At 49.8% G+C, this 23,529-nt stretch overlaps 3 protein-coding genes across 3 annotated transcripts; 2 read left to right on the forward strand and 1 right to left on the reverse strand.

The window, feature by feature from the left end:
* The first annotated feature begins 216 nt into the window (after positions 1 to 216).
* Positions 217 to 2,109, forward strand: LOC117843198 (3-ketoacyl-CoA synthase 4). Its single transcript, XM_034723757.2, has one exon. The coding sequence runs from the start codon at positions 535 to 537 to the stop codon at positions 1,993 to 1,995; it is 1,461 nt and encodes a 486-aa protein (XP_034579648.1). The 5' UTR covers positions 217 to 534; the 3' UTR covers positions 1,996 to 2,109.
* A 10,491-nt stretch (positions 2,110 to 12,600) lies between these two features.
* LOC117842916 (3-ketoacyl-CoA synthase 4) lies at positions 12,601 to 14,610 on the forward strand. The gene has a single exon (XM_034723440.2). The coding sequence runs from the start codon at positions 12,746 to 12,748 to the stop codon at positions 14,174 to 14,176; it is 1,431 nt and encodes a 476-aa protein (XP_034579331.1). The 5' UTR covers positions 12,601 to 12,745; the 3' UTR covers positions 14,177 to 14,610.
* A 2,455-nt stretch (positions 14,611 to 17,065) lies between these two features.
* LOC117842997 (transcription factor PCF2) lies at positions 17,066 to 18,377 on the reverse strand. Its single transcript, XM_034723541.2, has one exon. The coding sequence runs from the start codon at positions 18,289 to 18,291 to the stop codon at positions 17,293 to 17,295; it is 999 nt and encodes a 332-aa protein (XP_034579432.1). The 5' UTR covers positions 18,292 to 18,377; the 3' UTR covers positions 17,066 to 17,292.
* Positions 18,378 to 23,529: the final 5,152 nt, after the last annotated feature.

The following is a 23,529-nucleotide window of genomic DNA, read 5'->3' on the forward strand; positions in this document are numbered from 1 at the left end:
AAGAGCACAAAAATGCGAAAGCCGTGCGTATACTGTGTAGTGTATGATGAGCAGCCAGGCTCAGAGGCGCTCGCTGCTCCCGCCGGACCCATCTTGACGGGCCGGACGGCCTGGCTGCAGCCTGCATGCAGGACGTCGTCTCACTTCTCATGTAGCCATGCTGACCTAGCTCGATTGATCGAGTGCCCAGGAAGTGGCGAAGCCTTTACCTCCTTCACCAACCAGCAGCCGAGTCACCAATGCGTTCCATTACTCATCTCCTAGCCAGTACGTTCAGCGTTACTGTGTAGTTCGAGTAGGCCTCGCGTGCAGGTGCAGCCGTGTCCTTGTGTGATACGGTGCGCCCTACGTGCCGGCGGACGCACGGCCGGCTTCTGTTTTCTCTCCTCTAGTCCTCGCCTAACGGCCGGTGATAATGCTCACGGTGATCGGCTTGTGTTTCCTCTCGGCCTCGCCTTAAAACCCCCCTATAAATCACACTACACCCCGCTTGTTGCATTGGCACCACGCTAGCATTCGACGCCAGGGTAAGCAATGGACGTGGCGCACAGGGATCACCTCCTCGCCGCGGCGCGCCGCGCGTTCGGCGCCGCGGTCCTGGTCCTCTGCCTCCTCGCCGAGCTCCTCGTCTTCGCGCTCAGGCACCCCGCGGCGCTGCAGCTCGTCCCGGCCTGCGCGATGCTGCTGCTGCTGCTGTGGCGGTCCAGCGGGCGCGCCGCGGCGGCGTCGGGCGTGGAGCTGGTGGACTTCGCATGCCTAAGGCCGCCCCGGCGGCTGCGGATCCCGATCCCGGCGCTCCTCGAGCACCTCCGCCTCATCGGCTGCTTCGACGAGCCCAGCGTCGAGTTCATGTCCCGGGTCATCGGGGCCTCCGGGATGGGGGACGAGACCTACTTCCCGCCGTCCCTGCACCGCATCCCGCCGTCGGCGACGCACGCCGACGCCCTGGCCGAGGCGCGCGCCATGTTCGTGCCCACGCTCGACGCGCTCTTCGCCAGGACGGGCGTGCCGCCGTCGGCCGTGGGCGCGCTCGTCGTCAACTGCAGCGGGTTCTGCCCGGCGCCCTCGCTCGCCGCGCTTATCGCGGGGCACTACCGCATGCGGGCCGACGTCAGGGCGCTCAACCTCTCCGGCATGGGCTGCGCGGCTGGCGTCGTCGGGGTGGACGTCGCGCGGGCCGCGTTGGGGGCGCACGCCGTCGACTACGCCGTCGTCCTCAGCGCCGAGATCGTCACGGTGGGGTGGTACGGTGGGCGGGACCGCCGCAAGCTCCTCCTCAACTGCTTCTTCCGCACCGGCTGCGCCGCCGCGCTGCTGACGGGAGCTGGCTCCGCCGTCTCGGTGCCGGCAAAGTACCGGCTCGTCGCGCTGGCGCGGACGAACCGGACGGCAGACGACCGCAGCTACACGTCCGCAGTGCGGGAGGAGGACGCGGAGGGCATCACCGGGTTCTCCATCGGCCGTGGGCTCGGCGGCGTGGCGCGCGACCTCCTGCGCGCCCACCTCCTCGAGCTCGGCCCCGCCATCCTCCCGTGGCACGAGAAGCTGCGCTACGCCGCGACGCTGCTGCTGTTCCGGCGCCAGCAGAAGCGCCCCAAGAAACTCACTGATGACGACGGCGGCGGTAACAACAATGGCCCAAGGCCAAGCTTCTTAACCGCGGCGAGCCACTTCTGCCTGCCGTCGTCAGGGATGCCGATGATCCGGAGGCTGGCGGAAGGGCTCGGGCTCGGGGAGCTCGAGGCGGAGGCGGCGCTGATGACGTTCCACCGGTTCGGCAACCAGTCGGCGTCGTCGCTGTGGTACCAGCTCGCGTACCACGAGGCGAAGGGGAGGGTCCGGCGCGGCGACCGGGTGTGGCAGCTCGGGATGGGGAGCGGGCCGAAGGCCAACAGCGTGGTGTGGGAGCGCGTCGGCGGAGACACAGACGCCGCGGCCGCAGACGACGGCCCCTGGGCCGACTGCATCCACCGCTTCCCCATCAGAGAATCGTAGCGGCATTGCCCAATCACCATTGCTAAACCTTAGGTAGGTGGAAATGATTGGATTGGACGATGGTGCGCGGCCGTGATTGACAGTGATGCAATAAACTACTGCATCTTTACCGCTGCTCGCGATATTGCCTCGACGCACTTTCTTGTCGCTGGATTTCCATTGATTTAATTGACTACATTGAAGCAAGATCATCGACCATAAGGTTGAAACAAACTGGTCTGGGCAGCTTAATGTTCTTGCTTCTCCTGTCTCGAGGCTCATAATAGGCTAAGGCTAATAGCCATCCATACTTCTTCGGTTCTTCCCGCACCACACAGGCACACAGATTCAGAGCTCAATGGCATCTGCATGTCAGCATGTGCCATTCATGTCGCGAGTCCAGACTACAGAGGCAGCAGCGGCAGTGAAACAGTTCCTTCCAGCAATGACTTCCGAGGAAAGAGACCCGTTGGGGACGGCGGAGGATACATGTCGCGTACGCGACAAAATTAAAACTTCCTATGGCCTAAACTGCGCTCGCGTGGGCTTCCCAGATTTCAGTCCATGCATCGTGGGCTTCCCAGATTTCAGTCCATGCATCGTGTACCATGCATCGTGTAGTATTCCTAAAGGTGTTTGGATCCTTTAGTTCGTGTCACATCAGATATTCGGATGCTAATTAGGAGGATTAAACATGAGTTGATTATAAAACTAATTGCAGAACCCCTAGGCTAAATCGCGAGACGAATCCATTAAGCCTAATTAATCCATCATTAGCGAATGTTTACTGTAGCACCATATTGTCAAATCATGGACTAATTAGGCTTAATGGATTCGTCTCGCGATTTAGCCTAGGGATTGTGAAATTGGTTTTGTAATTAGTCTATGTTTAATACTCCTAATTAATGTCTAAACATTCGATGTGACAGGGATTAAAGTTTTGCCCGGGATCCAAACGTCCTCGAAGAAGGCAATTTAGGCTTGGTTTAGTTGCCAAAGTTTGGAGGTGCCAAATTACTGTTACAGTACTGTAGCACACTGTAGCGTTTCGTTTGTATTTGTGAATTATTGTCCAAACATTGACTAATTAGGCTCAAAAGATTCGTCTCGCAAAGTACAACCAAACTGTGCAATTAGTTTTTAATTTCATCTACATTTAGTACTCCATGCATGTACCGCAAGTTTGATGTGATGGGGAATCTTCTTTTTGCATAGTGTCAAAGTTGGGAGTTGGGAGTCAAAAGGGCTTAATTCCATAGCAGGCCGTCCCGCGTGGGCTTCTCAGATTTCAGCCCAGGCACTATTCCTATGCATGCACTGACGCCCACGCGTGCATGCATTACCTTTTCATGCAGGTTGTCGTTTTTATGCGGTCCTATAGCAGGCCGTTCCTTTCATGCATGCATGCATGCACTAAGCCACTAACGCATACGCAGCTGCCCAACTATGCACATGCATTTTTTTTTCTTTTTTCGTTTCTCTTTCTTTACGTCTCCTTTTATTTTATTTTTCAATATAATAGTTCTTTCCTTCCTCTCTTATCTTTTGTTTTTCTTTTCCCTTTCACGTTTTTCTGTTTTTTTCATTTCATTTCATTTCTCCTTTCCTTTTCTTCTTATCTTTTATAATACTACTTATTTTCTTACCTTTCTTTACCTTGTTTTCTTTTATTTTCTTCTTATCTTATATTGTATTTTTTTGTAGTACTATTCATTTTCTTATATTTCTCTTCTTTTATTTTTTCTTCTCATCTTCTCTTTCTTTTCCTTTTATTTTATTTTAACTTTGCTATTGCATGCAGCCTACTTCCAAATCATATTATGTTTCTTTCTCTTTTCTTCTAAATTTTTTATTCATTTATTATATTTATATTTTCTTTTTGTATTTCACATTTATTTTTTCATTCTTGTATCAAAATAATTTATTCACGTGCGTATGTATTTTGTTCACTTTAATATTATAATATTTATTCGCTTTATATACTAAATTATTCGATCGTAAAAAATTATTCGTGATGTTAAAATATTTGTTTGCAATGTAAAATTATTTGGTCGCCATATGAATTCAATTATTCATCTGTAAGACTAACTAGTTTGCGTGTGATTCTAATTGTTTTAGACTAATTTGTTCTAAAGTATTTGTTTAGTTTTGCAGACTAAGTTGTTCGGTGGTGTTAGGTTCACGGTGTCCAGTTTTTCTTTTTGTCCTATACAATCAAATGTTCGTGATGCACAATCTTTTTGTTCGCAGAAAATAGTCTTTTGTTCATGGTGTTCAAGCATTTGTTCGCAACAGTAAGAACTAATTAATGCGTATCTAAAAAATATTTTTTAAAAATATTATCCAAACATAGTCAAGTGGGATCTTGATTTGAAGATCTTGTCAAAAAATATAACGGTGCAATTAAAATTTTATTTGGATGCTTAGGAGTTATGACTTTTTTGGTTCACACGCACATGGGGCACGTCATCATTTTTATCGTGTTTGCATGCATGCATTCTGTGTATTTTTTCCACTAATTATTGCATGCAACGAAGGACACGCGTTGTTATTTGGGCCTAAAACAGCCATCAATCCTGATGAGCAGGCAGACGCTTGACTGAAGGCAACATCAGTACGTTGGTCGCCTTCAGTGATACATGGGGGCGTTTGGTTACCTTTGCTTATTTTTAGCACGTGTCATATTGAATGTTTAGATACTAATTAGGAGTAGTAAACGTAGACTATTTACAAAACCCATTACATAAGTGGAGGCTAAACGGCGAGACGAATCTATGAAGCCTAATTAATCCATCATTAGCAAATGTTTACTGTAGCAACATATTGTCAAATCATGGACTAATTAGGCTTAATAGATTCGTCTCACTATTTAGCCTCCACTTATGTAATGGGTTTTGTAAATAGTCTACGTTTAATACTACTAATTAGTATCTAAACATTCGAGGTGACGGGCGCTAAAAATAAGTCGGTGGAACCGAACAAGCCCATGATCGCACCCGTTGTGGACTTTGTGGTCTGTCTTGCGGCCCTTGGTCAACAAAGGCCCACTAGGCCTTCCTCATCGAGGCCCGAGTAGAACAGGAAATTTCCACACAAAAGCAGCCTGGAGCAATCCAACCTAACTCGTCCTGGCCCATGACGAAGCAGCAGCGAAACAACCCAAAGCATCTTGGTACAGGCAAACTTGGTCCTGCCACAGCCGATGCCCAAGGACCAGTTAAGGTTGTTTATCTCATCATCAATACAGTAGATAGTACAAAAGGTGACGTTTTTAATGGTCTAACTATGGCACATACCTCAAAACTAATATACTCTGTCAATTTCACAATAATCATTTTAGATTCAACCAAAAATACTTCTTATTCTACAACTCCAATGCCTTTATTTGATGGAGGTGACTAGGTGGAGAGGGCTCTCCCGATAACGATCGGTCGAGAGCCCCGTCCCCGAGAACCCGACGCCTTTACCCTTCGCCAATCGATTAAAGAAACGTACCGTTACATTCGTCTTCCTCCGTCCGACCTTCCCTTTCCTCGCGACTTTCTCCACCGCGCCCCCGACGAATCCCGTCCCCGCTCGCTGCTGGCCAACGCCTCGCCAGCGAGGTTCTCCTTCCTCTCCCCTCCCCCTCCCCCTCCTCCTCCCAATCCTTATCCCCTTTTCACCTTCTTCCCTGCACATCCCTACACCAGCCACGGCCGGCGGCGACCCCACCGGCGTGCCGCACCCCCCCCCCCCCCCGCGCCCCTCCTAACCACTCCAAGCCTCACCCCCCACTGACCGAACCTTCCCAACCGCCATCCTGCACGACCTGGTGGCTAGCGCCCTTGCTGGCTCGCCTCCGCCACCCCCAACCCGCCTCCTCTGTCGGGCCGGCCGCTGGCCATGGAACCCCCCGCACCCCGAACCCGGAAACCCCAAATTGCTAATCCCTCCACCCACACCCTCGCCGACTTCCACCGCTAGTCGCTCCACCCACCACCCAGTCAATCCGCTGATGTTACCTTCTGCAACCCCTTTGTTACTTATCTATTTGTCTCCCTTTTTGTCCTCCACACCGCTTCCTTGTCTGTTCCAAGTCGGGAGTGCTCTTGGGCTAAGCCTAAACCGAGAGCCCTCTCGATTTAGTTTTTGCGTTATTTGATATTGAGGGTGTTAATATATATATTTTTAAATAAATATGGTTAAAGATAGGAAAATTTAATTGAGAACGAATCTAAAACTATGATGACCTATATTTTGGATTGGTGAGAGTTGTAACTTTGTTTTTCTTCATTTTAATTACCACATGAGATACATTGTTCACGTTACGACGCGTTTGGTCAGTTGATTGAGCTCATCTGTCGGCACGAGCTGGTCCGGCACCCAACGACAACCGGATCGTCCAACATTTTTCTCAAAGCAAATCCATACTGCAGATCACCAAGCCTTTGGCCTTGTGATAGCACCGTGCATAATGTCATCACGACGGATGCCTCTAACCCACGACGCAAACTAAACAAAACAGATGTGGTTCAATTTTTGGATCTAAACGATCGCGGTAAGAGTCATCCCTCGCCTAACCGTGTCAACACATGCCATAACACTTCAGAGTTCGGACGCTGCCTGCCTGCCTATCCTATCGCTACAGGCGTAACAAACCAGGACGTAGTTCTCTCCTAGCTCCTCTGCTCCCACTATATTGCGAATCAAATTTGTGACCTTGGGGGCAGGTAGAAAGACATTGAAAAAACCAAGAGTAAAAATAAGATTGGGAAAGAAGTGGCGTCCAACAAAGGGATGGCTCGCCCAAAGGATAAAAATAAATTTGTTATAAACATAAATATTATAACATCATTCTTACTATCAAATAATTTAATTTTTAAAGCGAACAAATTATTCTTGTCAAACAATTTAGTATATAAAGTGAACAATATTATAACATCATGAAAAAAATAAATCTATAGATATGAATAAAATGTATACGCACGTGAATAGATAATTCAATATAGAGAACACACATGTGCATTACAAATAAATTATTCTGATACATGTAGAAGAAGATGATGTATAAATAAAAAATATAAATTTTTGAAAAAAGTAAACTAATAAATAAAAAAATCAATAAACAAATAGAAATGTTAAAATTAAAACCAAAATATAAATAAATAAATAAAACATAGAAAAGAAAAATACAAAATAAAAAATAAATGGAAAAAGGAGTAAGAATATAAATTGAAATAAAAAATGAAAAAGAAAACAAAAAATAAGAAAGGAAAAAAAAGGAAAAATATAAAATATAAAAGTTTAAAATAAAAATAGAATGAAATAAATATAAAAAAGAAAATAGAAAAAAGGACGCCACTAGCATGCATGCGGTTTGCATGCAAGTAGCTCGAAAAATCCGTCCGCTATACCTAACTCACCCATGCACCTAAGTGGACCTCCACTGGTGGAACAACCAAAATTTTTATTGGGTTGATTGACTCCCGCTAGCCATCTCAACGCTTTTGGCGATAGGATGCCATCCATCACATATGCGATGCCTAGTCCCCCCGTCCCACAAACTTGACAGCTCTAATCAAGTGGTGTTATGTAAGGCTTTCGTAGCCCCTCTCTTTCTTGTTGTACGGTAGGCCTTTATGCTTTCGATCATTCAATGTGAATTAGGTCGTGAACAATTCAAACAGTTGGATGGCCTTGGGGTCGGCGTCCTGTAGTTTGATTCTGGCAAGATTTGGTGGCGTCTGCCGGCAGGGGTGCCCGATGGAGTGAGACCTGCGGCCTCGGAGGGGAGGTCCGAGGTTGGTGGCGGTTTCTTAAAGCAGACTTAATGTTCAGGCATCTTGTCATGAAAAAAAATTGTTTGCAAGAAATTAAGCAATACTATGATTTAGTCATGGTTAGTCTTTCTAGAGTCCATCGTAAAGTCTGGATGTCAGATATGACATTATAACTAGAAACGTTAGCGTGAATTTGTTACTTTTGCATTAGATTCATTTTGGAAATAACTTCTGTTTGACAACATCAGAATAACAATTTGTTTAGTCTATTAAATGAGAGCCACATGAAGTGGACCTTAAACTGACCTACTTGCCTTAGCCCATGATGATGACGCGACAAACATGAAATACTCAGTTTGCACAAAGCCACATGGATCAAAGATGCCACTTCACTATTCTGTGATATGGCAAGCGCTTACTGCCTATGGGCGTGGCAAGTTTTTTGGCCCCTTAAGTTGGGTGCACTAAGTATATATAAAGTTTGACCGGAATTCATGTGGCTTGCTCAAACTTAAATCTTATGGGGATAAACTGATTAAGGGGGTGTTTGGATACAAGGTGCTAAACTTTAACAGTGTCACATCGGATGTTCGGATGCTAATTAGGAGAACTAAACATGAGCTAATTATAAAATTAATTGCAGAACCCTGTGCTAATTCACGAGACGAATCTATTAAGCCTAATTAATCCACCATTAGCAAATGATTACTGTAGCACCACATTGTCAAATCATGGACTAATTAGGCTTAATAGATTCGTCTCGCGAATTACACTCCAACTGTGCAATTAGTTTTGTAATTAGTCTATATTTAATACTTCTAATTAGCATCCAAACATCCGATGTGACGGGTGTTAAACCTTAACAGGTTGGAGCCAAACAGGCCTTAAGTGAAATCAATACAACTTATCTAGGTCAAACAACATTACTCTTATTTTCACTATGTTTGGTCATCCATATTTTTTTTGCAAGCAACAATAGCTTTTGGAATCGGAATGACTTTTGTTGCTTATATTGTTTCCTGTGATGTTGTTTATTTCAAAATGCCATCTGCATGGTTGAGCTAATGGTGGATGCAGGTTTAGTGAACTTACTCTTTACTCATGGTGATTCATTGTGGCAAGCCATAGGGTACTCTATCCGCTGCTGCTATTGTTGTGGGAACCCTGTTTGGTTTCTCCTTTCTCAAGGAGATTTGCATCAACAAATATGCCATGGGACCTCCTCAGCGATGATAATAACAAGCCCTTGTTTGTTTAGGCCCAGCTTGTAACACAGGAATTTTGATCGGAATCTTAGTGTGGTCACCCTAAGAGAAGCTGCTGACCTAGTGGACTTATTTATTGTATCAGGAAATATTGCACTATAGTTGAAATGGTCAGTTTTGCAAATCATTTATAGTTCTTTAGTTTTGCTGGTACTTGCTATGCCTAGTGTCTTATGTTTCTGAATTCTGATTGCTTATATCGGCGACCACCTTTGTGCTCTCTCATCAACTTTACACACACTATTTGTTTCCTGCATTTTTCCTATGGTTCATCCAAAGACTCGTTCTTGTAAAATTCTTATGTGTTCCAATCCTTTGTTTTGCATATACATTCCTATCCTATTCCTATGTTTTTTCTATTCCTATATTTTTTGCAATCCTGCGTTCCAAAGGGGACCTCAATGTGAAAGAGTTAAGACAATTGAGTAATCACGGCTACCTATCTTGACGCGCCATGGTTACATGTTTATATAGGCCAATGGCCAACGAAACGTACGAGATATTTGTGTACAACTTGATCTCCAAGGTACTTGGTTTAAACTAACTTTATCTCTAGCTATAGCTATCCTAACCAAGTACAACAAACCTCACGCTGAGATATTTACACACATATATCTGTTACAAAGATTTGTTACAAGATGATTTTTTTTCTAACACAATGCATTCTTATGCTGTACTGCTGCTCTCTTGCATATCACCGTGCATGTCAAGTTGGCAACAGAAATACAAATCCCCTTTTGAGTTTTGAGGGCTTGATATCCTGGGAGTCCTAGTTTATGCTTTGATTACTAGACCGAGGCCCCGTCTGGAACGGGGAATTTCATGGGAATTTCGTAGGAGTCGGTTCTGGAGGAAATAAACGGGAGCAACACGTCTGGAACAAAGGAACAACACCTTCCGTTTCGGAGGAAAGGGTCCAGTCTCCACGCAAAACGTAGGAACCAGAAAATCTACTTAGACTCTTGGCGTGGCCGCCATCCAGAGGCTCGATCGCCTCTGTTGAAGCGGACAAGACTTCATTCCCCCGCCCCGGCAGTGGGACGGTTCATCGATGCCAAGCCAATCTGCTAGTGCCGTCGCCTTGAGGATATAGTCCTCCATCGCCAGCACGATGAGATCATGGTTCAGCTGCACAGAGTGATGCTTCGATAAGTTATTCACCACATCTTGAATGGAGGCCACCTTTGCCCTGAAAAGGAATTGCTGTTCAGCTGTGCGTCGGGCCTTCAGATCACCAACTCTTGGGAGCCTGGCAACAGCAGCCGGCAGGAAGGTGTCCCTGCATCATCCACCTTGATGATAGCCTCCTTGGTGGCGTCGTGGGGAGCGGTCCCGCTCCCTGTAGACCAGCTCCTAGCATGCGCTCAGAGCATCCTGGATATGTCGGGCCTGCGGCTCGCGGCGATAAGAGCGACTGTCATCTTCATTGTCGTCTTGGCCTCTACGTCGGTGTCATTCCCATTCACACCTGGGGTGATCGTTGTTGTAGTGTGAGTGTTGGGGGCGGTCGTTGTTGTCATCCTCGTGCCGGCCGCTCTGCTTGCCACCATGGCAGGCGCGGCGACGGGCCTCCTCGTCCCCCCATCCGTCCTGGCGCACGTTCCAGACTAGAGGTGGAACGTTGAATGGCGCGAACGCGGGCGTCAAAGGCGGCTCCCCGTCGACAGCACCGTGTTCCCACAAGAGCTTCCTCTTCTTCGGCTATGGCATCATCCTAGATCCATGAGGATTGACGGACATCGTCGTGTAGTCATGGATCCACTCCAAGTGCGGGAGGACACGGTACTTGGTGCCTTTTTGCCAAGGCGTCGGTGGCACAGTGGTCACAACAACCTCCTCCCTGGGGGTGAGGGTGAGCCACAGCTTCTTAGGGATCTTGCATGGGTTGGACGTCCAGGCCCACAGGTCAATTGTGATGGTGTCGTCGGGGTGCAAAAGGTTGGTGTCGATGCACTCCAACACACAAGTGCGCCCGATGAGCCTCTCCACGATTTTTGGCATCCATGCGTGCATGGGGACACCCTCCAGGCAAATGCGGACCCTGAAGCAGGCCGCATCGAGGGCGCACTCCAAGCTCCTCCAGGGGCGGACGTTCAACACAATGTCGTGATGCTTGATGCAGCGCATCATGGTGGCTTCCTCAGCATGGCGACGGTGGGCGAACTTGAGCAGGAACAGCTGTGGCTGGTGGCAGGAGATAGTTACCTCACCGTGGTGAAGGCGCGTCTCATCAAGGATTGCCGCCTCAACCTCGCGGACACTCGTCGAGGTGGGTGCGCTCATGGCCATCATGATGAGCACCATGCCCTCCCACTCTTGGGCCTCCTTCTCCAGGTCGAAGGACAAATGCGACAAAGAGGAACTCCTCCTCCGGCCTGGTGCTCGGGTCGCCCAAACGCGACATCCTGGATGCCGTAGTGACCGGCGGAGGCGGCAGGAGAGGCATCCTCCGTGGACGAGGTTGAGGTCGGGGGAGCGACCTCGGCGGTGGTGGCCCGAAGCACGGTGAGGAGGCGTTGCATGTGTCGCAGTGGGAGACAGTGGAGGCAGGCATTGTGGATGTGGCGGGTGGCCTTGACACGCGGTGGCGGGCGACGTGCGAGGGACTGGGCGGCTTTGATTCGCAGGGCCGGTGGCTGCCGGGTGGCGGTCCAGGCAGCGAGCCTCCGTGTGGCTGTAGCAGCGGCAGTGAAAGCGATTGACGGGATCCCGGCAGAGCGCGGCGCGGTGGTCAGCTGCAAGATAAATGAAGCACCTTCCTTGCATGTGTTTCTTGAAGGCCAGTAGCGCTGCAGACGGGCAAGGCTGCTGGGATGGCCTCGCTGCGCACCACCATGAACGTTGATGGCCGTGTCGACCTCTCATTGGCCCGCTTGAGCACTCCTTCTCCCGCGCTTGCGTTGGACGTAATTCCAGCCTGGCTCTGATGGCTGATGGATGTGATGGCGCTGGGCTGGCACGTTGTCTCGGGGCACCCTCCAGTGTTGGTCGCCAGCAGACCCGCGCCACTCAGCATCACCATGCCGCAAGGAGTTACTCCATGGAGCAAAGAGGGTGGGGCGGCCGTGCAGCGATTGTTGAGGTCAGGGGCGATGCGCCATGAATGCTGGTATAGTGCGCCTGACGACCTCAGCGTACGACGACGCGTTGGCGCGCAGGGGATTGGGGGATGGGGTGGCCGGGACGAAGTCAACGCCATCGGTGACGGGGCGCCTAGTTCTGGGCGGCGGCGGTGGAGATTCGAGGAAATCATCCCTCAGATCCGCACACCACGGGCCCGACCCGCGAAACTGCCTTCCACGGCGGACTCGCGTGAGCGGCGGAGGAGCTTGGGTGGCCCAGCCAGGGCTGGCCGGGTCGGCAGGGAGGTACGGGGCGGCGGCGGAGGGGGTCAGGGGCAGGCGGGGGAACCATGCCTACCCTCTTCAAACGTTGTATGATTTTTTACACCGAGCAACTTAATATAGAGAGGAATCTTTTTACCAAGTTGAATAAAGAGTCAAATAAAAAGCCAAGAATTTCACCACACAAGATCGCTACTGTGCGTTCCACCTGCCAACCGCACGATATCCGCTCTTTCACTGTGCACTGTCTGCGTGAGTCATGATGTACTGACCCAAAGCATTTGGTGCCCCTGATGCCACCTGCTCTGGTGCTCCGAAAACCCTCTATAAAGCCTCACACCCCCAGCGCAGTTCTCGTTCGGGGTGCACTGCACACTGAAACCGCGCACAGCAGCCAGCAATGCCCGAGGGCATGGACATCGCTCACCGAGACCACCTCCTCGCCGCGCTGCACGGCCTCCTCGGCGCCGCCACGCTCCTCCTCTGCCTCGCCGCGGAGCTCCTCGTCTTCGCGTTCCGGCGCAATGCGGCGCTCTACCTTGCCCCCGTGGCGGCGATGCTCATCTTCAACCGCCTCCGGCGCCGCATCGCGGCGGCGGAGATCGGGCTGGTCGACTTCTCCTGCCTGAAGCCTCCACGCCGGCTGCGCATCCCGGTGGCGGGGCTGCTTGAGCACTTCCGGCTCATCGGTTGCTTCGACGACGGCAGCGTCGAGTTCATGACCAAGGTCATCGAGGCCAGCGGCATGGGCAACGAGACCTACTTCCCGCCGTCGCTGCACTACATCCCGCCGGCGGCCACGCACGCCGACGCCGTCCAGGAGGCCCACATGCTCTTCTTCCCGGCCCTCGACGACCTCTTCGCCAAGACCGGCGTCCCGCCGTCCGCCGTCGGGGCGCTCGTCGTCAACTGCAGCGGCTTCTGCCCGGCCCCGTCGCTCGCCGCCATCATTGCCAACCGCTACCGCATGCGAGATGACGTCAAGACCTTCAACCTCTCAGGCATGGGCTGCGCCGCGGGCGTCGTGGGTGTGGATGTCGCGAGGAGGCTCCTGCTCACGCACGCCATGCCGTACGCCATCGTCGTCAGCGCCGAGATCGTCACCGTCGGGTGGTACAGCGGCAAGGACCAGGGCAAGCTGCTCCTCAACTGCTACTTCCGCACGGGCTGCTCCGCCGCGCTCGTCACCAACGGCCGCGGCGCCGCGCCGGTGAAGTACCGGCTGGCGAGCCTGACGCGCACGAACCAGATCGCCAACGACCGGAGCTACCGCTCCGGGTACCGCGACGAGGACGACGAGGGCATCACCGGCTTCACCCTGGGGCAGGGCGTCGGGCGCATGGTGAGCGAGCTGCTTCGCGCGCACCTCGTGACGCTCGGCCTGTCCATCCTCCCCTGGCGCGAGAAGCTGCGGTACGCGCTCGCGCTGCTCCGGTCATCCCGCGATGGCGACAGCAGCAAGCTCCCCCGCGGCGCCGTGCCGCTGCCGGACTTCCGCGCGGCGGTGGAGCACTTCTGCCTGCCGTCGTCGGGGCGGCCGATGATCTGGCGGCTCGGGCAGGGTCTCGGGCTGGGGGAGCGGGAGATGGAGGCGGCGCTGATGACGTTCCACCGGTTCGGGAACCAGTCGGCGGCGTCGCTGTGGTACCAGCTGGCGTACCTGGAGGCCAAGGGGCGGGTCCGCGCGGGCGACACGGTGTGGCAGCTCGGCATCGGCAGCGGGCTCAAGGCCAACAGCTTGGTGTGGGAGCGCGTCGCCGGGAGCGACGGGGAGCGCGAGCTGGGGCCCTGGGTGGGCTGCATCCACAAGTACGCCGTGACGGAAATGTAAGTGCAAAGGCCACTTGGTTTGCTTTGGGTGAACCCGTCGTGCAGGCTGCAGCTCGATCGAGCGATGTTCTTGAAGAAGAAAGCACTTCATTTTCATGTGCATTCCCATCGAGTTTCCTAGACTCCCTAGTGATATGAACTCGCTGTACTCCTTGCTTTTGTGTTTGTGATTTGAGATGGATCAAGTGTACGACGTATTTTCCCATGAAACCTACCTCCAAGTTTGAATAAATGCGTAATAAAAGTAGAAGGAGGCTTGAAACACGTGGGCTCGTTCGCTTGGCTGCTGCGTTCGGCTTCTGGCTGCTGCGGCAAATAGCTGCTGCGTTCTGCAGCTGCTACGGCAGAGAGCCGAGCAGCAGCAGCCAGCTGCAAAGCAGCCAGCCGAACGAGCTGACGATGAATGGCGGCGACAGTATCCAGCTGGCCGGCTCACCTGCATTTGCATGGCCCCGTTCGTGCTTCACGGCTCGGCTCGAGCAGGTTTCGTAGGCTAAAATTCCTATTATTTATTTAGATACTAATTAGAAATATTAAATATAGACTAATTATAAAATCAATTGCACAGCTGGAGGCTAATTTGCGAGATGAATTTATTAAACCTAATTAGTCTATGATTTGACAATATGATGCTATAATAAACATGTGCTAATGATGGATTAATTAAGCTTAATAGATTCGTCTTGTGAATTAGCCTCCATCGGTGTAATTAGTTTTATAATTAGCTCTCCTAATTAACCTCCAAATATTCGATATAACAATAATTTTAGTCCGGACTAAAAAAAACAGCCTACGTTGCACTGCATCTGTACGTACCACGGTTTACTGGCAACAAATGTGCCGATGGAACTAATCCCATGATCGCGCCTGGTACTGTGGTGTCTAGTAGTAAAGTGTGATGCCCTGCAGCAGCCAGCGGCTTAAATGTTGGGGGGCAGGTACGCTGTCCGGCATCTCGTCCGACGACGGGGAAGGCCGGAAAGGAGAGGAAGGCACTGCACGTTGCCAAGAGTTATGGCCGCCTACCCGTACCAGTCGGCGGCAGCCGCAGTAAAATCGTAAGCTGTTAACTCCAGAGTCTACGGACTCCGCTGGACAGTGGCTCGAGGTCAAAGCTGCGCACTCTTGACTGCACTGCACCCATGAATCATGGTGTGTGCAGAGTGACACAGTTTTACAGCACTCACCGGTCACCACTGAACCAAGCCAAGCAAGAGAACTGAGGCGAAAAGGCGAGCCAGATTTCCCACTTGGTTCGGGCTAGCATCATCCGAGTATGAATATGATCGAGTTTTGTATGGTTTGAGAGCAAAGGTTCCGGTCACGAGTTGGTGTGGTGGGAGTGCGAACCAAGAGTAACGCGAGATGATTTCATTCTTCCCGCCGTCCAGGCATAGATCTCATCATCTCAAAGCCATTCGAGCAGCAAAAACTGTTCAAGTACAAACAGCAGCTTTACTATGCGAGAGAAGGGAGAACAGTAGCAGGCAACTCAACTGCGTCCGGCACCAATCCGGCTGCTCTCGCTACGCCCTTGCTGCAGCTGCCGCCGAGCAGCGCGTACAGGTGTGATCGCTTCGCGGGTCGCGGGTCGATGCCAGTTTGCTGTATGCCACGCCAGTGACCGTACTCCTCGCTGCCCCGACGACCCGACCCCGAGCACGCCCCCCACCCCACCCCCGATGCGAAGAAAAACTGGCGCTCCCTCCCCCGCGCCGCGCGCCATGGTGTCCCTCGACTCCGCCCGGACCGCACGTCCGCACGCGCCGCCGCCCGTGTTCTTGTGTTCCTAGCTCCCACGGCTCTCTCGGCCTCTGTAACCTGAGATGCGATTTCGGCCTCTGTAACCTGAGATGCGATTTCGACCCTGTTTGTTTTTTTATAAGCGGTTTATCGGTGGAAATAAGTAAAATTCCACTAAATATTTTGCTTATTTTCACCGATTCTCACTTACATGGTAACTTGCTATAGAGATTTGAACTATGAGAAACAAAAAATCTGATTTAAAGTACGAGAAGTGAAAAGCGAGAAGTTCGCTTATATTACAATTCAATCGACGGCCACGCGCGCCGGTCGCCCGACGTGCACGCCGACGCGCCGATGCGGTGCCAGATTTCGCCGCGCGCGGCCCGCCTGCGCATCGGATGCGAGGTCGTGAGCGCGCGTCCATCAGCCTCGTCAGCGTTCACGCCGCTCGGCCAGCGGCGGGTGAGCAGCAGCAGGCCACCGGCCGAGCGCGGCCGCGTCGGCGTGTTTCAGTGGGCAACGGCCCAATGGCCGAAGCTGCCAGCGGCCTCCGTCCTCACGCGGTCAACGAGGCCGCCTTGACTCAACAAGAGAACAAAGACGGTTCTATGTTAACACTTATCGCAACACAGCATTGATGTATGTGTTAACTTTCACTGTAAATTCGAAATCATTCACATTTCAGAAGGTGAAATTCTCAATAAGAAACTCCTTATTTTTACACAAAACCACACTGATCAATGTTAGGCAGCAATAAGAGGTAACCCTTTTCTACGATAACAAGATCATGAGTTATATAAGTAGCAGCCTTAGACTTACAGTGGCAACTTAGGCGCCACCTAGACACAATCATGTTGGTCGATCCAAATGCATCAAGGAGAAAATCTGGAACTGGAGGATTTGTCCTCCCATGATGCGGCAATGGCGAGTAAGAAGCCATGAAGATCGTTTGACTATGGAGCTGTAGCATCAAACAAGAATATCCAAGATAACGTTCCAATCGCAAAGTAGCGGGAAATGATCACAACGGCGAGTAAGTTTAGATACCTGTACCTAAACTTTCTGTCACATGGTTATCATGAAGTTCGCATAATCTATATGGTGCCAAACACTTGGGGGGTTCTAGGTATCGTCACATTTGAGATTTATCAAATCGCTACCATGGAATGATCCATAAATCCAACGGAACTCTCTGTTCTCCCAACAAGGTTCCAATGTCAATTAGCAATTTCAAAACTAGCATCACATAACCTTGAGTACCTACTTCTAGTTTTTACTTTCTACCACAAAAGAGAAGAAAAGTTTGATAGTCTTCACTAGTCTTTGGGTTGGAATCTTGGGAGTTGACTTCACAATGACAATGCTGGGCTGCTACTCTTCTGAACTGGAATCCGTCACGGCGATTTCTTCGTCCTCCCCCTCCCCCTCCCCCTCACCGATCTGGTGGCCGCCGAACTGCTGGTCCTCTGAATCTCCGTTGCCGGCAAGCTGCTCCGCATCGTACACCGCTTGCTGCTGGAAGTTGCCGACGTTGAAGAGTTCAGGATTGGTTGGGAACGCCCAAAAATGAGTCGGCTGGTTGGCCGCGCCTGCTGCGCCGACCTGCTGCGGAACCATCCACATAGCCGCCGTCGGGATCACCTGCTTCCCGTCGCCACTTGCCCCGGGGGCAGGCGCCGGTATGGCGAGGAAAGGGATGGCGCCTGCGGGCCCCGCGGGAGCGGATGCGGGGGCGAGGCCGCTGGAGATGGAAATCGCACCGCCGCCGTTGGCTTGGAGGAGGGGGTCGGCGACGAAGGGGTAGTACGCCGCGGGGGCCGGCGCCGAGGGTCCCGCAGCGGCGCGAGTCGGCTGGAGCTTGCGGCGGCGCTTGGGGGCCGGGTCCTGCTGCTCGCCGTCGGCGTCAGCGGGGGGCGGCTCGGCGGGGAGGCGGAGCACGCCGTCGGAGCCCGTGACGGCGATCGCGGGGACCGTGCCCGTGCCCGTGGCGGCGATGATGGCCGGCTCCGACTGCTGCAGCAGCCAGCGGACGGTCTCGCCGTCGGATTTGTGCCCCAGGTCGCGCGTGAGGCGGGCGACCCTCGCCGCGCACGGCGCCGCCATGCGGATGCGCCGCCCGCGGCCCTCCACCTTGGTGTGCCGGTCGCGGTACCGCGGTGCGGGGCGCGGGTTGGCGAGCTGGAGCCCGCCGCCCAGGAACTCCACCGGCACGGGCTCCGGCTTCGGCAGGCCGGACCCGTCCGCCTGGACCGAGCCCATCGCGTCAACAGCCACCGTGACGGCCGCCGCCGCCCCGTTGCCGACGGCCTCGGCCGCGAGGAAGAGCGCCTCTGCGTCCTCCTCGTCCCTGCCCGGCGCCCGGGACTCCATGAGAGATCGGATTGGCGAGCCACGCTTCGCTTGGGCTCCCCCTTCGTCGCCGGTGCTTCTTCGGGTGGGGTCTGCCTCTGTTTCGATTTGGCGGCGCCGTCTTTTGGAAGAGGACTCGCCCTGGCGTTTTATTTGACTCTCTGGACGATGGGTCCCGCAAGATAGGGTTACGGGGCCACCGCCGAATGGGCCAAACTTGCGGGGAAAGAACGGAATGGAAGATTCGGCCCATGACTGCTTGGAAAAAAAAGCGGCAAGTATCAATAATGAATAAACAAGGGTGTTACTCTAAAATTGAATAAACAAGGGTTATAAAGGAATAAACAGTTATTTTTAGCAGATTTTAAGGTTCAGAACTTCAAATGGCTGTCAGTCTGTCATGAGGGCCTCGTGGACTGACATGTGGCCCACTCTTTGGAGAAGGAAAAATACTAACGGCCTCGTGGAGCAAAGTTTTGTGTTATTATAATCCTTGTCCAAATCTGGTGGCGTAGCTGAATATTAACTAAACAAATAAAGTAACTTTTAGCATTTTTTTCAAAAAAATACAATACATATACAAACATCACATATATGCACGCATAGTAAAACTTTAATTTCATACCTGGAACCTCGTTCTCTCACACATAATTTCCTTTGATAGATGCCTAATTATCTCACTAATACAAAAGGACTTTATAGGACAAGTTGAAAACATATTTGGAGCGGGTTAGCTAATCCGCTCCTGCCTTTTACAACTAGAAATAGTTATTTGCAGGAGTAGACCACTGGCCGTCCCTGCTAAGGACGTTCGAGCATCTAACTGCCGGTATGGTTGTATCTAAGATCACAATGGATTTTATTTCCATCTTAGATGGAGGAAAAAACGATCCAACAGTAGTCGTGGACGGTGAAGTTACATTATAATTGCACCCCTAAATTTTGTAAAAACATTGATTATGCTTAAATTTTTACCATACATGCACCCTCCTTAGCTCAACACTATAAACCCATGAGGTAAATGTATCCCTCCTTTAATTTGCTATAGCTTCGCCACCTTCCTGGTATCAAATTTTAATATGACCTGGAGCTACTTATGAGATATCAAATCTAGTCGTGCTGAGATATCAAAACTAAATTATCTTGAGTTTTGTAGTTGAGGTAAGGGGCCTTCAATGGTGTATGCATATCTGTCCAAAGATTCTTGGACATTTATTTTTTTAGATTAGATTTGAATCTAATAAAATATAGTTAGTTTGTTCGAGGATTCCTAGATGTTAATTTTCTGCTTTAATACTCAGATTTTAATTCAGCAATATAAGTTCGAGGATTCTTTGGCATTATTAATCGTAGTTAGGCAGGACCTCCGCATGCTATAAGTAGTAGCGTGGAGCGGAAGTGTGGTACGGAAGGATGGATAGTGACCATTTGTAGACTAGAGTAGCATAGAGGCAACACTTTATCTGGTGGCTTCCACTACGCTCTCACGTGATGGCTACCAAAGTAATCCTTCAACTCCTTATATTTGTTTTAGTGCTTACAATGTCCAGTTTGGGGTGAGAAAGATTATTATAAATAAAAAAGATGCTGTCCTACTTAAATGCGAAGAAACCTTAAAGCTTGGGACCGAACAAAAAATAAGTGTATTTAAGCTTCTTCAACCTTGCAAGCGAATGCCACAAGCCGGTGCCGGGAGGAACCCGTTGTGGAAGTAAGTAACATTACACTATTTATTATCTCTGCTCTTTAAAAATGCCTGGTAGTGGTATGTCCGTAACATTTGATATATAGGACCTTTTGATTTTCAGCTTACCATCTTCCGCCAGCAAGGGAACATCCACGAGAGTCCCAGTCGCGTGCACGCGATGAACATCATCCCACCCTCACGAGGAGCATGGCTCTAGATTGAAATAGGCACATACAGCTCATCTAGTGGATTATTGGCTTGTGCCGTAGTATGTGAGTTAATCATCTTTTACAAGTTGGCCTCCCTAGGTTTAGGCCTTGTTCTGTTTAGTCTGAGCGTTATTGTCTTCTCCTTACCCAACACTCCTTGAATTTGCGAAACAAAACGAAATGTTCCGAGAGCAAAAATCTAATACAAAATATCTGAGACAAAAAAGTATTCAGAACATTTATAATTGTTTTGGGCAAGAGAAGTTTGTAATTGTTTCGGCTAGGGAACATTTACAGAAAACATTCAGAACTTTACAAATTGTTTCCGGAGTTCACTGCATTAAAAATAGTAATGTTTTAGGCTGAAAACATTTGAAAATGTTCGGAACATTTCGCAAAAACAAAATCATTTTATCTATTCCTTGTGCGCTATTCAAGCCTCATGTGAATGTGCAAACAAATTGCCGAAACTAAAGCTTCGTGACTCCTCACAAATGCTCCATAAAAAATTTGGAATGAGCAATTAATTACCTCAAGGCCCACCATTTGCAACAAATTAGGCCCATCGATTGAAACAAGCCCAATACCCCTTTTAAACTGAAACCGGTCCAGTGCTTCGCGGTGGTGGCCGGTGGGGCTGACGGCGACTCGGCGTGCCGCTTTTGGTTGCGGCTGAGAAGCCCAGTGCTCTCAGATTTTTATTTTTCCCGTGTGCCGTCCAAGCCTTGCATGAGAGCATGATTCCCTATTATTCCCTATTCCCTATTCCCTACTTGAGTGCCTGCTGCATAACTGTGCTAATCCGAACGATGTGTTGTTGAGCGTGAGTTGAAGCAAACGGGATGCGATGCATCGACCACAGCACGTTATTTCTCGCTGTTATTTTTCTCCGAATAATGTACGAGGAAATCTTGGTTCAACCATTTCTCCTACATGTTAGAGTTAGGCCGAACACATGGATGCTAACTTAAGGAAGAGTTCCACAGTGAAAAAGTTTCACTTTCCTTCCAAACTGGAAAAGCATACTTAAGCAAGTCACCGTCCACTGGTAAAAACGGAATAGTCTTTAGTCCTTGAGATGCGTCTTAAGCAACATCCAAGATCAACATACACATCACGAACATGATTTGACCATTATCACATTCACACGCTACAAAGGCAGTTGAAGGGTGGTAAAAAGGGTTGGATTCCAAATCTGCGAGCTTCTGCCTCTTGGCCTGACAGCCGCAGTCGGATATCTTCTTTTCTCCCGAACGGAGAGCCACTGTTGGAGATCTCCATGGGCATGGACAAATTTGGGAATGACCTTTTAGTCTATGTGCTGAGCAGCCGAAGGGGTGTTCTTGTTGACGAAAACTAAGGGAGCAATACCAATTGGTGAGGAGTCAGGAGATGGGCTTGTTGGATTCTGCAAGGACAAGCTAAGCCGTTGGCCCCTTTGCAATCTGGAAGCCTGATATTTTCAATAAACTGAAGCTGAATTTCCTGAAGCATGATATTGTGGGTTTGCGGCAAATCTCAAAACTGAAGCTTGTTGGATTCTGCAAGAACATCTGGTGGTTTTGGGATTTGCTGCAATTCCATCAACTTGAACTAGTAAAATTGTTGGATTTTGTACAGAGAAGCAACCCAGCGCCGGCATGGTGCTCTAGAAAAATTGAAGAGCTTCCGGGGGATAGACGTGCAGAGAAGCTTCGAGTTCTTGTCAATGGAGAACCAGCAGAGCTTCAAAAGGAACAAGGACAGCCCTGGAAAGCTGGGCGACACGACACCACGACACGCAGCGAGGGCTGGCAGTGTTGCTCATGTCCAGAAGATCCTTTCAGAGCGCGATCCAGAGCAGGTGGGGCAGAACCAACCAGGGTGGTGACACTGTGCTGTATGTGCCTACTGAAAGGGGCATGCCGTCACAGTCAGCAGGAATCAAGACAACTAAGGCACTAACTACTTTGAAGTATTCCAAATTTGGGCAAAGTGAGGGCCATCAAGGTTAGTTTTCTTCCCTTCATCATTAAGTGTAATTTATTTGGGAATTTGATCCCAGTGGATTCGATGTGTAAAGTAAACTAGTTGATGATTAGGCTGTTGTGGATTTTCCCAGTGGATTCGATGTGTAAAGTAAACTAGTTGAATTTTCTAATATGTGGATTTTCATGCTTGAACTTGCAGTTCTATGTGACCATAGATATTGGTTCATCTGTACTTGCAGTTCCTATGATTATGAAAATCGACTTGTATCTCAATAGCTTCTGCAAATTTCTATGAGTTTGGAGTAATTGTTATCCCCAATTTGTTTCCTCATGAACATGGAGTACTAAACATTTACACATTGACTGCTCTGCAATAAATGGATGTTAAATTTACTTGGCTGATCTGGTCTAGGTTCCAACCTGACATGTCTATCTTTCTTAGTCTCACAGAGAAACTGTTACATATGATGGGTTGGAATTTTCAAGGACCTCGCTGAAAGTATTATTGATGCATCCAAAACAAAGAAGGTGTATTCCTTTTGGGCATGATATCTAATTTACAGGGCCTTAAATCTAGCGATGATATAACAAAATTGTGCTCCCTACTAGTTTTGTTTGCTTGGAACCTTGACTGAACTATAAGTGATCAATATTTTTCAACATCTCCTTCATTTGACCATATTTTTCAAAACGTTTCATTGTTCCTTCTTAAGAAAATATGCCCATAATCAGTTCAATTTATTGGTCTTGCAGATGTTTTAAAGGAGGTATTGAAGGCCTTTCCCTCGTTAGCTATGAAAAGTTGACAACAAATTCTGTAAATGCCACAGCTTTTGACACAGCTGCAAGTCAGGGCCACATTGATATTGTTAATCTTCTGCTAAAAAATGGATGCAAGCATCGATAGGATTGCGGAAATAGTGGCAAGACACTTTTGTATGCATCAGTTACCGGAGACCTGTATTGGACACGGAGCCCTAGTTTATCTGTGAAGCAGCCAAAGCGGTGTTCTTGTGAACCAAAGATAAGGGAGATGCCTCAGTTGGTGAGGAGACAGGTTTGTTGGTCTCTTCAAGGACATCTAAACTATTGGGCATCTTGATGCGGTCTGGAGGCCTGATATTTTTCCATCAACTGGTGTGAGATTTGTGGAAGTGCAGGGATAGTGGGGTTTCTTGGATTAAGCAAGAACAAGGCCTCGCAATTTAGGGATTGTTTCATGTTTCAATAGTCAATACCATCAGGTGAGCAAGTAAAGAGCAATTTGAATATTTTATCCTGGACATGGAGAAGCAACCCTGCACAAGAAATGGTCTGCTAGAAAAGCTGAAGAGCTTCTGGGGTATAGAGAACCGAAGAAGCTTCAAGTTCCTGTCATGGAGAAGCAACAGAG

Source organism: Setaria viridis, chromosome 2, assembly GCF_005286985.2.
Source record: "Setaria viridis chromosome 2, Setaria_viridis_v4.0, whole genome shotgun sequence".
NCBI classification, from domain to species: domain Eukaryota; kingdom Viridiplantae; phylum Streptophyta; class Magnoliopsida; order Poales; family Poaceae; genus Setaria; species Setaria viridis.

What these genes read in the sequence shown, in the direction of transcription:
- LOC117843198 (XM_034723757.2), top strand. Translation starts at nt 535, where the DNA reads ATGGACGTGGCGCACAGGGATCACCTCCTCGCCGCGGCGCGCCGCGCG.
- LOC117842916 (XM_034723440.2), top strand. Translation starts at nt 12,746, where the DNA reads ATGCCCGAGGGCATGGACATCGCTCACCGAGACCACCTCCTCGCCGCG.
- LOC117842997 (XM_034723541.2), bottom strand. Translation starts at nt 18,291, where the DNA reads ATGGAGTCCCGGGCGCCGGGCAGGGACGAGGAGGACGCAGAGGCGCTC.